The 13,036-nt window shown below is 41.9% G+C and overlaps 1 protein-coding gene across 5 annotated transcripts in view; it reads left to right on the forward strand.

Moving 5' to 3' along the window:
* ZNF827 (zinc finger protein 827) overlaps positions 1–13,036 on the forward strand; it is a 123,493-nt gene that overhangs the window by 77,545 nt on the left and 32,912 nt on the right. For all 5 annotated transcript variants that reach the window (XM_083631016.1, XM_083631019.1, XM_083631020.1 and 2 more), the window contains exons 6-8: positions 4,424–4,663; positions 6,432–6,489; positions 10,171–10,274. In XM_083631016.1, coding sequence (XP_083487142.1) covers positions 4,424–4,663; positions 6,432–6,489; positions 10,171–10,274 — 402 coding nt within the window. The remainder of the gene's footprint in view (positions 1–4,423; positions 4,664–6,431; positions 6,490–10,170; positions 10,275–13,036) is intronic.

Below are 13,036 nucleotides of genomic sequence, written 5' to 3' on the forward strand. Positions count from 1 at the left end.
CACATCATTTGGAGTTGTTACATTTATGATTAGGCTTAAGATGGTTCCCTTGTGAACTTGATTCTGTTATGTAGGAAAATGCAATATCCCCCCCTGCCCCGAAGCTAAATGCAAAGGCTGTGTAGTTAAGGGGATGCTGTGCCATTTATCTCAAGTCATGTTCTTAAACATCACATCTTTCATAACAAACTATGTGCCTTAGCTTGACATTTAGCAGGTGGGTGAGAATAAAAATGGAAATGAATTAAAGTAGCAAATAACCATGTTACTGGCTTCTTTGGGGCAGAGGTGAAGTGACAGTGAACCTCATCTCAGAGAAAACAGTAGGGTCCCAAAACTGTACAGTGCCTTATTATTTCAAATACAGGATTAAGAGCTATGTCACACATCACCATTTCCCTCACTGATACCTCTGCTATATACAAAATCCATGTATACTGGGAGGGGTACCTAGATTTCATGGACTGGCTGGATGCAGAGGAGCGGTGGGAGGCACCAGCTGGGGAACCCCCAAGGGAAGAAGGCTCAGAGCCAGGGGATTGGTGGTGGGACAATGATGCGTGGTTGGAGGGAGAAGAAGGAGCAGACTGGGAGGAGGTGGTGTTGGAAGCTGAAGAAGCAACAGGGTTTAGTGAGCAGGAAGAGGCTGTGACAGAGGGCAGTCCAGGCTCAGAGACAGAAGAGGAGGGGGACCAAGAGGCAGGCTGCCCTCCTTCTGCGATCAGCTCCCCTCCTCCCTGGTCTCCCAGAACACAGAAAGAAATGAAGAGGGTGGAGCAACAAGATACAAGGCCACAATTTAAGAAGGATATTGACAAGCTGGAAACCAAGCCTTATGAAGGAGGGAGTCGGGTGTGTTTAGCCTGGAAAAGAGAAGACTGGGAGCCTTCTTCAAGTATCTAAAGGGCTGTCACATGGGAAATGGAGCAAGCTTGTTTTTTCCTGCTCCCGAGGTAGGACCAAACCAATGGCTTCAAGTTATAAGAAAGGAAGACCTTTCTGACAGAAAGAGCTGTTCAGCAGTGGGATGGACTGCCTAGGGAGGTTATGGACTCTCCTTCCTTGGAGGTTTTTAAGCAGAGGTTGGATGACCATCTGTCATGGATGCTTTAGTTGAGATTCCTGCATTGCAGGGGGTTGGACTAGATAGCCCTTGAGATCCCTTCCAACTGTACAGTTTTATGATTCTAAGGGAATGTTGTGCTTGGGCTGAAGAAGGTTCCCCACACCTACCTACATGGAAGAAGCTTCTGTTTAGGAAATGGCCATGTGTGAAGCAACCCTAACTAGGCCTCATTTATAAGAGTGATCTCCCTTGCCCAGGAAGAAGAGCTTAGTGAACTTATAATACCTCAATTATCAATGAACGTTTACACTAATTAATATGCTGCTCCCCAAATTAAAACCTACACAGAATCCCTCTGCTTCATGCATCTGGTTGTGTGATGAATTCATGCAGTTGGAAGCATAAAATTAAGGCTTCAGCTGTGGAAGGCAAACTGAGAATTTCACTGACTGAAGTTTCATTCAGAGAATTTCCACATATCAATGCTGTTGGGTAACAGATACAAAGGAAAAGAAAAACCTTCCCTCTCTAGTTGTCAAAATTATGACTTAAAAGATGGCAAGTGTGTGTGTGTGCACCATCCAATTAAATTCCTCAGTCTTGCCAGTAGCAGGGCAACCAATTCTCCTTCATTGTGCTTATAACATTGAGATTCCCAACAGCTAGTTGAGTCCTATTCTGCACCTTTCTATCGCAACAAATAAAATGTGCAGCCTTCCCCATTTCATTTTCTGCATACTTCATCTTTCTCTAGGAGGAAGATAGGAGGAGGTGACGCAAACAGCAACTGTCTCCTCTGCTTGAAGCCTGTGAGATTAATTGGCTATCCTACAGCCTATCACCTGTTCTCAAGCAGGAGAAGGACAGCAAACTGATCTGTTAGCGTTTGACCCCTTCCAGTCAGCCTTGAAACCAGGTCACAACATTGTAAAGCATTGGCAACATGGATGGACAATTTCATGGCACACAGCAACAGTAAAACAAATGATGGTGCTATTTCATCTGTCAACTGCTTTTGACATAATGGAGTACGAGTGACTCCCCAAGCTGAAATAATGATTCTTTCCCCAGCATTTCTTAAAAAGAGTCATGACAGCCAGTTCCTCCTCCTCCTCTAAACTGCTGGCATTTACATTTCTGCGGGCAAATCCTTCACCATTGTTTCTTCACAACTTTGTAGAACGATCAGGGAGCATTGTGACATAGCAGAAGTTACCCTGCCTGCAGTCAATGGTTTGAGAGACTGAGCATAAGCTGGCTGGTTCCACAGCTATTTCACCGGGCACAAGAAATTGGCGACCAAAACTGTAATCCTAACACCTGCTCCATGCAGGTGGAGCGGATGTTTTGTGCGCAGGTGTGGGGCTCCACGTCCATGGAACTCTCAGCTGGGAGAGCCAAATAAACTGTGGCAAAATGAACACTATTGCTGTAGCCAGGATAAAGCCTCAAAACAGGGTGTTACGAGGCAGAGCAGGGTTGCATCTACTGGATTCTAAGCTGACCTGTTCCCTATTAAAGGTTCCAGTCTTTGCCCCTCAACTGGCACAACAAAAAACCTAAGCACATATACACAGACCCCTTATGCTGGTGCAAGTGGCAAGGCTTTGGATGCAGTGGTGGATCTGCTACTTCCCAGCCAGAGTTTGTGTTGCTCTGCCCAAAGAATAAAGAACTGACAGATTTACTGATGGAAGCTCTTTGGCAAGGGTGAAGAACCTTAAGGCCAGGGGCCAAATGTAGCCTTCCAAGCATCTCTGACTAGCTCTCCGGACTCTCCCCTTGCCACACTCCTCTGCCTCATCCCTCACCAGCTTTGCTTCACATCCTCTTGAGTGTTTTTACCTAGCTAGAATGTGTCTTTGAACTCTGATAATTCCTTTGGCTTGTCTGGATGGAGGATCAGAGGTGTCTTGCTGTACCCACTTTTTCCTCTGGTTCTGTATTCCAGTGGCTTGTGGTCACCTAGGAGGTTGCCCAGAAGAAAATATGACCACTAGGCTTGAAGAGCCTGATTCCCATTCCTGCGAGCACCTTCCTCTTGTCCTTCCATACTTTCATCTTCCTTTTTCCCTCTTCCACCCTCCTCGGTTCCTTTATAATTATTTTTAATTGACAGTGTCCACAGGAATCCTGAGCCAGATCCTTGCTGAGGGTTTCAAAAGCAGAGTTGCATCTCAGAGCAGACCACCTGCCTTTCAATGTGGTGCCTTTTGCTTTTCTTTTTTGTCTCCTGGTCAAGTTCTCTTGAAGTTCAACCTTTGACATCTCTTTGAAGTGAAGGACAGCAAATACTTCAAAAGGAAACGGTCACTTCACCTGCACTCAAAACCAAAGCATTTTTCAGCCACAGAGAGCAGTCCAGGAACTGCAGCAGGAGTGAAAAAGTGGTTCTTTCCTTGAATGAAGAAGACGACTTCAAAACACTGAGGGGGAAACGTAGTTGAGGGGAGGAAATCAAATTCTGATGGGATCCAAGATGAATTATGCACGATAGCTATAATTAAAACAAATCTTATTCCTATCTATTGAATGAGTTGGTGGGGGTGACGAAAGAGATTTGCTCATGTTTCCTTTTATTATTTGTACAATCAATCTACCTAGCACTTTGCCAGTGGCAGACTTTGGGCTTTCACATTTCAGCATCACCCTGTACAATGCTAAAATCCATCCCCCCTTGCTTCTCTCACTCTGTTCTACATTGTTGTAGCGCCTCATGTAGCATGGTGCCCAGTGTGGCCAAACCGGTCACGCTACCCTAAAACCGCCTTTGACTTTACAGGACATCCTTTACTGAACTTAATAATACGTGCAAGAGAGAGATTCTTGGCTATTATTAGTAACAAGAATGAAATCCAAATTGAGTACTGTGCCTGGAAATCAGCAAATAAGTTTGGTAAATAAATACATTTTAAATGTGAGAGGCCTATGACACTGAATGAGTGAACTGAGTTTTAAACAGAAGTTATGTATGGTTAGTGTAACTCTGTAAAACAATGAATCCTAATGGTTGCCAGTTTCTGTTATGAAAGCATTTCTTCTTTTAGAGTTTCCAAGTTCTTAAAGTTTTCATTTATACCAAAAGATGCAGGATGTTTTTTTAAAAAAAACAAACAGTAAATATTTTTGTCAATGCATATTTACAGTACAAGCAAACAAATAGGTGCTGTAGTTCTTTGACTTACATGAGTCATTCTTTTAATGCTGGGTAATATGTGAAGTTAGTAGTGATGCATGGTACTGTTGTTCTTGCAAAATAATGTGTAAGACTTGTATAGCCTCACCTTACATTTTAAATGTTAAATAGATGAATAATAAGCAATCGTGGTGCTTTGTTTTGTTTTCTTCTATTTGCAGCGGAAAGTTGCAAGGAATCTCAAATAATAAAGATCAAAGAAGAGCCCATGGAAGTTGATATTCATGATTCCCAAGCCTCAGTTTCACCTAGCCAAAACATCAGTTATAGCACTTTACTCAGGCAAGAGATAACTGAACACATACAAAAGATACCAGAAGGCCGAGTGCTCCCTGAGAGAAACCTCTTCAGCCAAGATATATCAGTGAAGATGGCTTCAGAGCTACTTTTTCAGTTGTCAGGTAAATAAAGTAGTTGGATACCTACAGTCTACTTTCCTCGTTTTTGTTAAATTTTGAATTTGAATGTGTTGAACTGAGGCTGAAGTCCTTACTAGGACCTTAAGGCTACAATTCTGTACACCACAGGCAGCCAATGTGGTGACCACCGGATATTGTTGGTCTTCTACTGCCAACTGCTGCAGCCGGCATGACCAATGGAAACCTGGAGGGTGCCATATTGCCTACCCCAGTTAAACGCAATTACCTGAGAACTTAGTCCCATTGAATTCACTGGACATAATTCTGAGTAGATGTGTGTAAGATGGTACTATAAGTCCTTTTAAATGCAGTGTTGCTTTTTATGAGTAAATGTGCTTCTGATAAAGCTTTCATATCTAGAAAAATAGCTTTGTAAGTACTGCAGTAGCAAAAAGTAAAAAATACTGTTGCAGATTAACTGGAGACTTACGGTGCAATCCTAAAAGCATCCTTGAAAGAAAGTCCTACAAGCAAATCCCCATTTACTTAGGGGTTATGTTCCAAGGCACTGTTCACATCAGTGAAATTTGAAACACCATTTAAAAGGTCTGCAAACACCCTGCCCGTCCCCCATTTTGTGACATTTTTTTGATGATTTTGGGTCACTTCTCGATTCGGCACGATGTGCATATGTGCGGTCGCACACATATTGAACATGCGTAAATGGGGTTGCCTTTATTGTATTCAGGCTGTAAGTTTGCTTTTGCTTATTAATTTTAGTTTATTTATTATTACATTTATATCCCACCTTTCCTCCAAGAAGCTCAAGGTGGCATACATGATTCTCATGCTCCTCATTTTATCCTCACAATAACCCTATGAGGTAGTTTAGGCCAAGAGATGAAGCTCACCCAGTGAGCTTCATGGCCAAGTGGGGATTTCAGCTCTCAGGTTCTAGGGCTAACACTCTAACCACTAAACCACATAGGCTCTCTGCATTACAGATAAACACAATTTTACTGCCAGTATCTGTGTGGTGCCACTTCTTTTCATGCACCATTGTTCCTGTTCTTAAAAGTTCAGCAGCATATCCTGTGGTCCGGTTGAACCTGTGGCACTCAGTGGAAAACCATGAGCACAGAACTTCTTTCCTTTTGAACAATAAAGTTATGAGTCACAGCAAGATTGCAACATTTGAACTGGATGTGGAGAGTTTAAATTTGTGTTCTAGGAAGATTGCGAAATAGTTTCTGCCATCTGTTGAATATGCTTAATGACAAACTAGAAGGGAGTTCCATTCCAAAAAAGCAGTTAATTACCTGGGCAAAAACCTATTCCTACATTGCCTAGAGGAAAAATTAAGCATGCATGACTTTTGATTTTTCTTTCCCCACCTCTGTATGTGTGACATGAGACATATATCTTACTTACAATGGGTGCCATAAGCCACAGATAACTGCTTCTTTCCAGGTCTCTAAATAATACAGGAATAGTTTCCTTGCAGTCATTTGTTCTAACACCAAGGCACCTTGTTTTCCTTTTGCCAGTTTCTTTGTTTCCCATAGTATTCAAGCAAATTTATAATATCAAAGGAAAGCACATAAATTGAATAGGGGAATTTTTCAGCAAGGAAACACTGATGCATGTTTTACAATGTAAATGAGAGGCTGGAGAGGATATTTGGATAATAAGTTGATAAATCCATACAAACGAGATTTTCCTCAGCTGAAAATGGCCAGAACTAGAACTTTTAAAGGAAATACTTTTGTTCGTTTTGACTAATTAAAAATAATAATTTATATCTCTGCAGAAAAAGTGAGCAAAGAGCACAATCACTCTAAGGATAACACCATCACAGCTACAACTAGGTAAGCAGCATACATGTTAGAGCATGATAAGTTGATGTATAAGGGCTTTTATGCATGCAGAGAAAAAGGTCAAAGGGTTTAGTTAATTTAGCTGGTTAATTTTGGGTGTTTGTCCTGCACCTGCACCTAGTTAAACATGAGAGTGTGTCAGCAAGCATGTGAGAGTGACTCAGCACAAGTATAAATACACTTATGGTTGAAGCAAGTTTGCTCTTGGCCAAAGTCTATTCTGTTTGGGGCACTGCAAGGTGACTGTATGCTGCTGGAAGGATGGTACAGTGGTACCTCTGGATATGAACGGGATCCGTTCCGGAGCCCTGTTCGCATCCTGAAGTAAACTCAACCAGCGTCTGCGCGGGTCGCAATTTGCCGCTTCTGCGCATGCGCATGACGTCATTTTGACCATCTGTGCATGCGCGAGCGGCGAAACCCGGAAGTAATGCGTTCTGTTACTTCCTGGTCGCCGTGGAGCGCAACCTGAAAGCACTCAACCTGAAGCAACTTCAACCCAAGGTATGACTGTACAGTATATTACAATGGAATGTAACTTAAAAGCTGTGGAACTGTGTTATTCTGTCAGTAAAGGAACTGACCCTACCTAGAACTATCTGGTGTTTTTCTGTTCCATTGGTCCACTTCACTGGCGTGTTGAATGGGCACTCTGCAAAGGCCATACAGATATACCATCCTATAACATGGCAGGTACTTGGCATTGGTGTAGTCGGAATGTTATTTCAGATTTTGAAATGCTGCAGTGTATCAGATGGAGAATCGTACATGGTGTAATCAAACCAAAGTTATGCCCTTTTAAATCTCATTGATCTCATGAGCTCATACCTAAATATTTCCCACAGAAATCAGGGGAATTTTTTTCTTTAAAAAATGCTTAAGTTTGGCATGATCATGCCCATGCTATCTATGTGATAAGCTGATATATTTCTGTTTGACATGTGATTAAAAATTAATTCAATCAATAAGCTCATAGTATTAGGGCAGCTAAGGCAATAAATCAGCAGCAGCAGCGTTGATACATTTCTGATGTGCTTATAAATCATAGGATTGTTAACTACAGCAGGAAGGAAAAAAAGATGTTCTCTGTACCTACTTCCTGTAATAGAGACTCACATTGGATATGAAACCTCACTCTCTCGGTCCCTCTTCACCTCTGGCCTCTGTCATGCTTGATTATTGCAGAGTTGTTCCAAAGTGCAGTGATTTCTCTCGTCCCTGGTCTTTCCTTGAGATCTCACTTCAGTTCATCGGTGCCTCTTCTAGATTCAGCAAAACACAGAAAAGGAAAAAGCAGCGGCCCATGCCATTGCCTCTGCTTATTCTTATTTAGCAGAACAAGGCAGGACTGTAGTTTCCCAGGTGTCCTGGCAAGTCTTGTCAACCAAGGCTGTGTCCCCTCTAGGTCATGTGGGTGGTTGTGTCTGTTGGGCCTTTGTGGGAATACACATGAGCACCTTAGATTTTTTGCCTCCAAAATATATCCCAATGTTTCCTATCTGCACTAGCAGGCAGAGCTTGATGAGATGTATTCTTGCTGTGTGTTATTTTCTCCACCCCTCAATTAGTGCTTCTGCACCCACCATAAATTCTGGAAACCTGGAGTCTGTTGTGAGCAGGTATTTGTTTACCTGTGTGTATCTGTGCACAGATACACCAGATTTGCACAAAAAAGCAGTAAAGAAAAAGTGTGTGAGGGGGTATGTCTGTCCAAGTCAGGTCAGGATTTGGATCCCTTGCATGAAAGGCAACCACTTTCTTTCCTCCTGCTTTCCACCTCATCTATCTGCAAGGGCAATTTTTATTTTTAATAGAGCTGTTTCGTGCAAGAGCAGTTCTGCACAAAAGGCAGGCTGCGTCCTTTCCTGTGGGCTGATAGAAACAAAGTGGAAGTGGAAGGCTGGCAAATGACAACACCCAGAGAAACCTCAGCACATGTGTAAACAAACAGGCGAACAGTGCGCCTCAGAGCACCCATGCTCAAGTAACATGCAATATTATATGGGACTTGATTGTCCTCAAAAGTAGCATGCAGGTAGACCCCCAATCATGAGCAGAAATCCATCTGTTGAACACCCCAAACACTTGGGTACAGTATACCAAAGAGAATTATCCATTCTTTCTGAACCATTTATCTATTCCTTTATTTTTATTTAATTTTTAAATTACATTTATATCTCACCTTTCCTCCAAAGAGCATAAAGTTGTGTACGTGATCCTTCTCCTCCCTATCACATCCTCACACTAACCCTGTGAGGTAGGTTAGGCTGAGAGACTGTGGTTGTCCCAAGGTAACCCAGTGAGCTTTATGACTGAGTAGGGGGTTTGATTCCTGGTCTCATAGGTCCTAGTCCAACACTCTTAACCACTACACCACTGTCTCTTCCATTGCGAAATCCTGTCCATCATTTTAGTCCATCATTCCATGTATAGCTCAGGTCAATTTATCCACACAAAAACTTTTGCATGCAGGAGCCAAGTTTTACTTGTTGGGTTGAACATGAACTGATTTTCCCTCCGTCAGTAAATAAGTTGTGTAAAAAGGCACACGGCTTCTCAGTTTGTAGTCCAAGAGCTCCGAGGTCTTCCTGTCACAACCTAAACAACTTCCTTGCATAGGAAACCGAATGTATTGGCTCAGCCAGAGATGAGGGGAATAACTGTAAGGAGAATGCTTAGCTTCATTTAGGCTCCCCCAGTGATACAGACATTTTTCCTGAGAAAATCAGTCTCCCACTAAGGGCCACTCAGGACAGGGAGAAGCACTGTCCTCCCTATAGAAGAATATTCAGACAGGATGTGTCAGTCTTCATACTGACATTTACTGTATCCACACCAGCTGGATTAACTTGGCTTGGACATGCTGCTGGAACATATGTCTGAACTGTGAGCTCTTTGCAATGTGGCACTCCATAAAACCTGATACACTGTGCCATGTCCTGAAATTCCTTTGCACAAACATCACTGGGCTTCAGGAACATGCATGTCTCCTTAAAATGTCTCTGCTAATGCTGCTTTTCTAATGCTAACCATAGCCAGCGAAAGATGGTGGTTCTTCATTAAGGAATAGCTGGGAAAACATAGAGGCCATGCATCAAAATTATTACATTATTGGCATTGAGGGCTTTTGACTTTTAACGTCAGGGGAGGCCCATGTGGTGGTTGTGGGCCGCCCACCTGCCACTGGGGTCACTGCATCTTACCTGGATGGTGATGGGATGGCAGCAAGGTTGGGGTTGGGCAGGTGCAGTGGAATGGTCAATCTAGCACTTCCACTGGTGCCCCCCACCCCCCACCCCAGCCTACATTGCCCTGCACCAACCACTAAGCAGAAGTGATGCCAATATCAGGAGAGCAGCTCTGTCTCACCTCAAAAGCCATTACCATTTGTCTCTTTCTCCAAAGTATTTGTACAAAAAGCTCCAGTTTTTCTGTTTTGATACATGGAATGCTGCATAGATAACAATGCAGAATTCAGTAGTGAGTGATGGTCAGGTCATTTTGTAAAACAACTGAAATTTTGTTCCAAAGGTTAGTCTTTATTTGAGTTTCAAAAGCAATTTTCATTGTGACAATGTAATCAGAACGTATTTAATTGTGCATTACTGTGATTTTTTTTCTCTGATTAGTATTATGTCAGCTTAAAAGAAAACAAATCGTTCTTTTCCTTAGCCCTTTTTTCCCTGAAGATACATTTAGACAATCACCATTCACTTCCAACTCAAAAGATCTCCTGTCTAATGAGACTGCTGTTCATGGAAGGACAACAGTACCAGGTATGGGACATTATGTTTTTAGTAACAGTAAAGTTCAGATATTGTGATTGAAAAGTCCTAGTTGTGTTCAGATACATCAAGTGGAAGCATCACAAATCCTGAAACAATATCAGAATTCATCAGCTTTGAAAATATAAGACACCAGTCATAGGCCTTGAAAATATAATTGGCTAAATAAAATGTATTTAACTTAGCATGAATTAATGCTAATTAGAATTAACTGGGATTGGATTCTTCAGCTAGGAAAAAAACATTAATTATTATTTCCAAGAATTGAAGAACATTGCAGTGCACATTGACGTAGGTTGACATCCAATGGTGATTGCATGCAAGCTGAAGAGATTTCCACTCATGCAACGCTGGATTTCACTCATAGTCTTTTATGGTCAGCAAGTCACAAAGCCTAGAAAACTACTATGAAAAGGGGTGTTGATTAGAAATTCCTCAGCACATAGAGTTCTGGAAACATTTACTTTATCCCAGACTCATTGGGTTGCTTTTCTACCTACACAAATTCAGCTGCAGTTGTGTCATGATAGGAGAAATATTGCTTGCTACTATGACAAGTAAACTTTTAGGTATTGGGTCACTCTGGGGCTGTTGGGGCTTAGGCAGAGTGGAGTGAAGGAGACGTCAGCATATATAATTGCCCTTACAATTACTAGAAACACAAGATCATGTACAAAACATTATGTATTTTCAGCTTTTCAATTGAAGTTCTGCCTCATCCCCAAAAAATCTCAAAATATTTCCATAGTGGCTAACAAACTGAAAGGAACTGGAACTGGACTTTCTGCTTTTAATTTTCTCTCTGTATAAATAAGCACTTTGATATTTCTGTCAACCTGTACATTTTAAATCATTTCATCCCTTTAGAAACCCTCTCAAAAGGGCTTTGCTACTGAAATATTTATTTTATTTATTTCATTGTTGCATACCAGCCAGCTCTTTGTAACTTTTAAGGAGGCAGGATGTGACCGCCATCTGTAATTTACCTCGCAAGAAAAGAGCATTGGCTGCCTGCCAGGATATCTTAATGTTGCTGTAACCTGACATTAACTTCAGCTGAAAATGTGGTAGGGCAAATTCCAGACTCCTGTGTATGTTGCACAATTGTCCAAAAATCTTGCATGGAATCTAGAGAAGAAACTTTGGTTCTTTGGAAGAGGACACACGTGCAGCCGGTGGTTTTCTTGCTGTTTTTGACAAAAGGCATACATATAACTAAATACTAACTTCAGCATGCTCTGAGCTGGTGGGGGAGCGGGGCAGGTAGCGAAAGCAAAACTCTGGCAGAGAGCACAGTTATTTTCTGCCTGCTAATACAAATAAATAAAGGGGTGGTGGCATCAGCTGCAGTGGATGCTCTGGGCACTCATTGTTTGCCCAGCTCTGCCACGTGCTGATGTAAGGCCTTGGCATACATGCAAAACTTGAGTTTCTGTCCCCTCTCTTCCGCTTTCCATGTGCATAAGTGGTATTATTAGCCAGCAGGTTAAATCCATGTTCATTGCAAATGTGGAAGGTTAATATATGATATGTGAGCCCGTCAAAATGCATTAACAAAGTGTTACAGTATTACCAAAGGAAGATCAAATTAAACTCACCGGGTGAGGTCATAGCTTGATATCAACCGAACTGCAAGAGCTCAAGCTTTTGTCTGGTTGTCAAATGTGTTTTTTAGTTTTTTAGGATGCTATAGACATGAAAACTTTCACTATCTTTATTTGTAAAATTAGGAAAGAATCATTTGCATTGGGTAAAATAAATCCTGTCACAGTTCCATAAATTTGCTGCAAGGATACTAAACCAATTTTCATTAGGGCTGAGTGGTGTGCTTGACATACACCACACATGTTTCGTTATGTCTCAGGGGTTCTCAGAGAACAAGCTAGTAAATTCCTATGCGCTCAAAAAGGCTGCCATAAAGAGACATCACTGGTGGTGATGGGACCAGGGAAGGGAGACTGAGATGCCTTTATTCTGTCTTCTCTCCCTGCTTTCCCTCAGGTGTATTCATTATGTATAAGGGTGGGGGTGTAGCTCAGTGCTACAGCATATTCTTTGCATGCCAAAAGGTTCTAGGTTCAATCCTAAGCATCTCCAAGTGAGGCTGGAAAAGACTTCTGTCCTGTCTGAAATCCTGGAGAGCCACTGCTAGTCACCATTGACATCTACTGAGGTAGCTAGGTAAATGGTCTGATTTGGAATAAGACAGCTTCTTGATTCTATGAGTTTTCCTTGAATGAGAAGCACCAAGGGCTTAGCTGAAAGGAGAGAAGAAGGTTCCAAAGTGAAGAGGACCCTTAGGAGAAGAATCTGTTCCTGGAATAAGTCTCACAGGGGCAGCATCCCAGATCATTAACACTCCCAACAGTAGCCAACTAGACACTGTAGCCAAGTTCACAGGAAGGGCATGATACACAATCTGCATCATCTAGGAAACTTTGCTTATGAAAATTATAGTTAGTAGCCATTGCTAGTGTTATGGTCTATATACTACCCCAGTCCTGTGACAATGAGTTTCATAGGTTGGTTATATGTTGGAATAAGAAATACTTCCTTTTGTTTGTCCTAAAGCTGCTTATCAACAGCATTAGATGAGGGTTTGTTGCTCTTGCGTATTAGTATTAGTAGTATTGTTATTATGTTCTTAGACCACTTTTCAGACAAATATTGTCTCCCAAACTAGCTCTCATCAGTTTAAAAAAAACCATCAGGCTTCTGCCATCAGGCTTACAAATGAAAAGTCAGGACACATG

This window comes from Podarcis filfolensis (assembly GCF_964270895.1).
Source record: "Podarcis filfolensis genome assembly, chromosome: 9".
In the NCBI taxonomy this organism is placed as follows: domain Eukaryota; kingdom Metazoa; phylum Chordata; class Lepidosauria; order Squamata; family Lacertidae; genus Podarcis; species Podarcis filfolensis.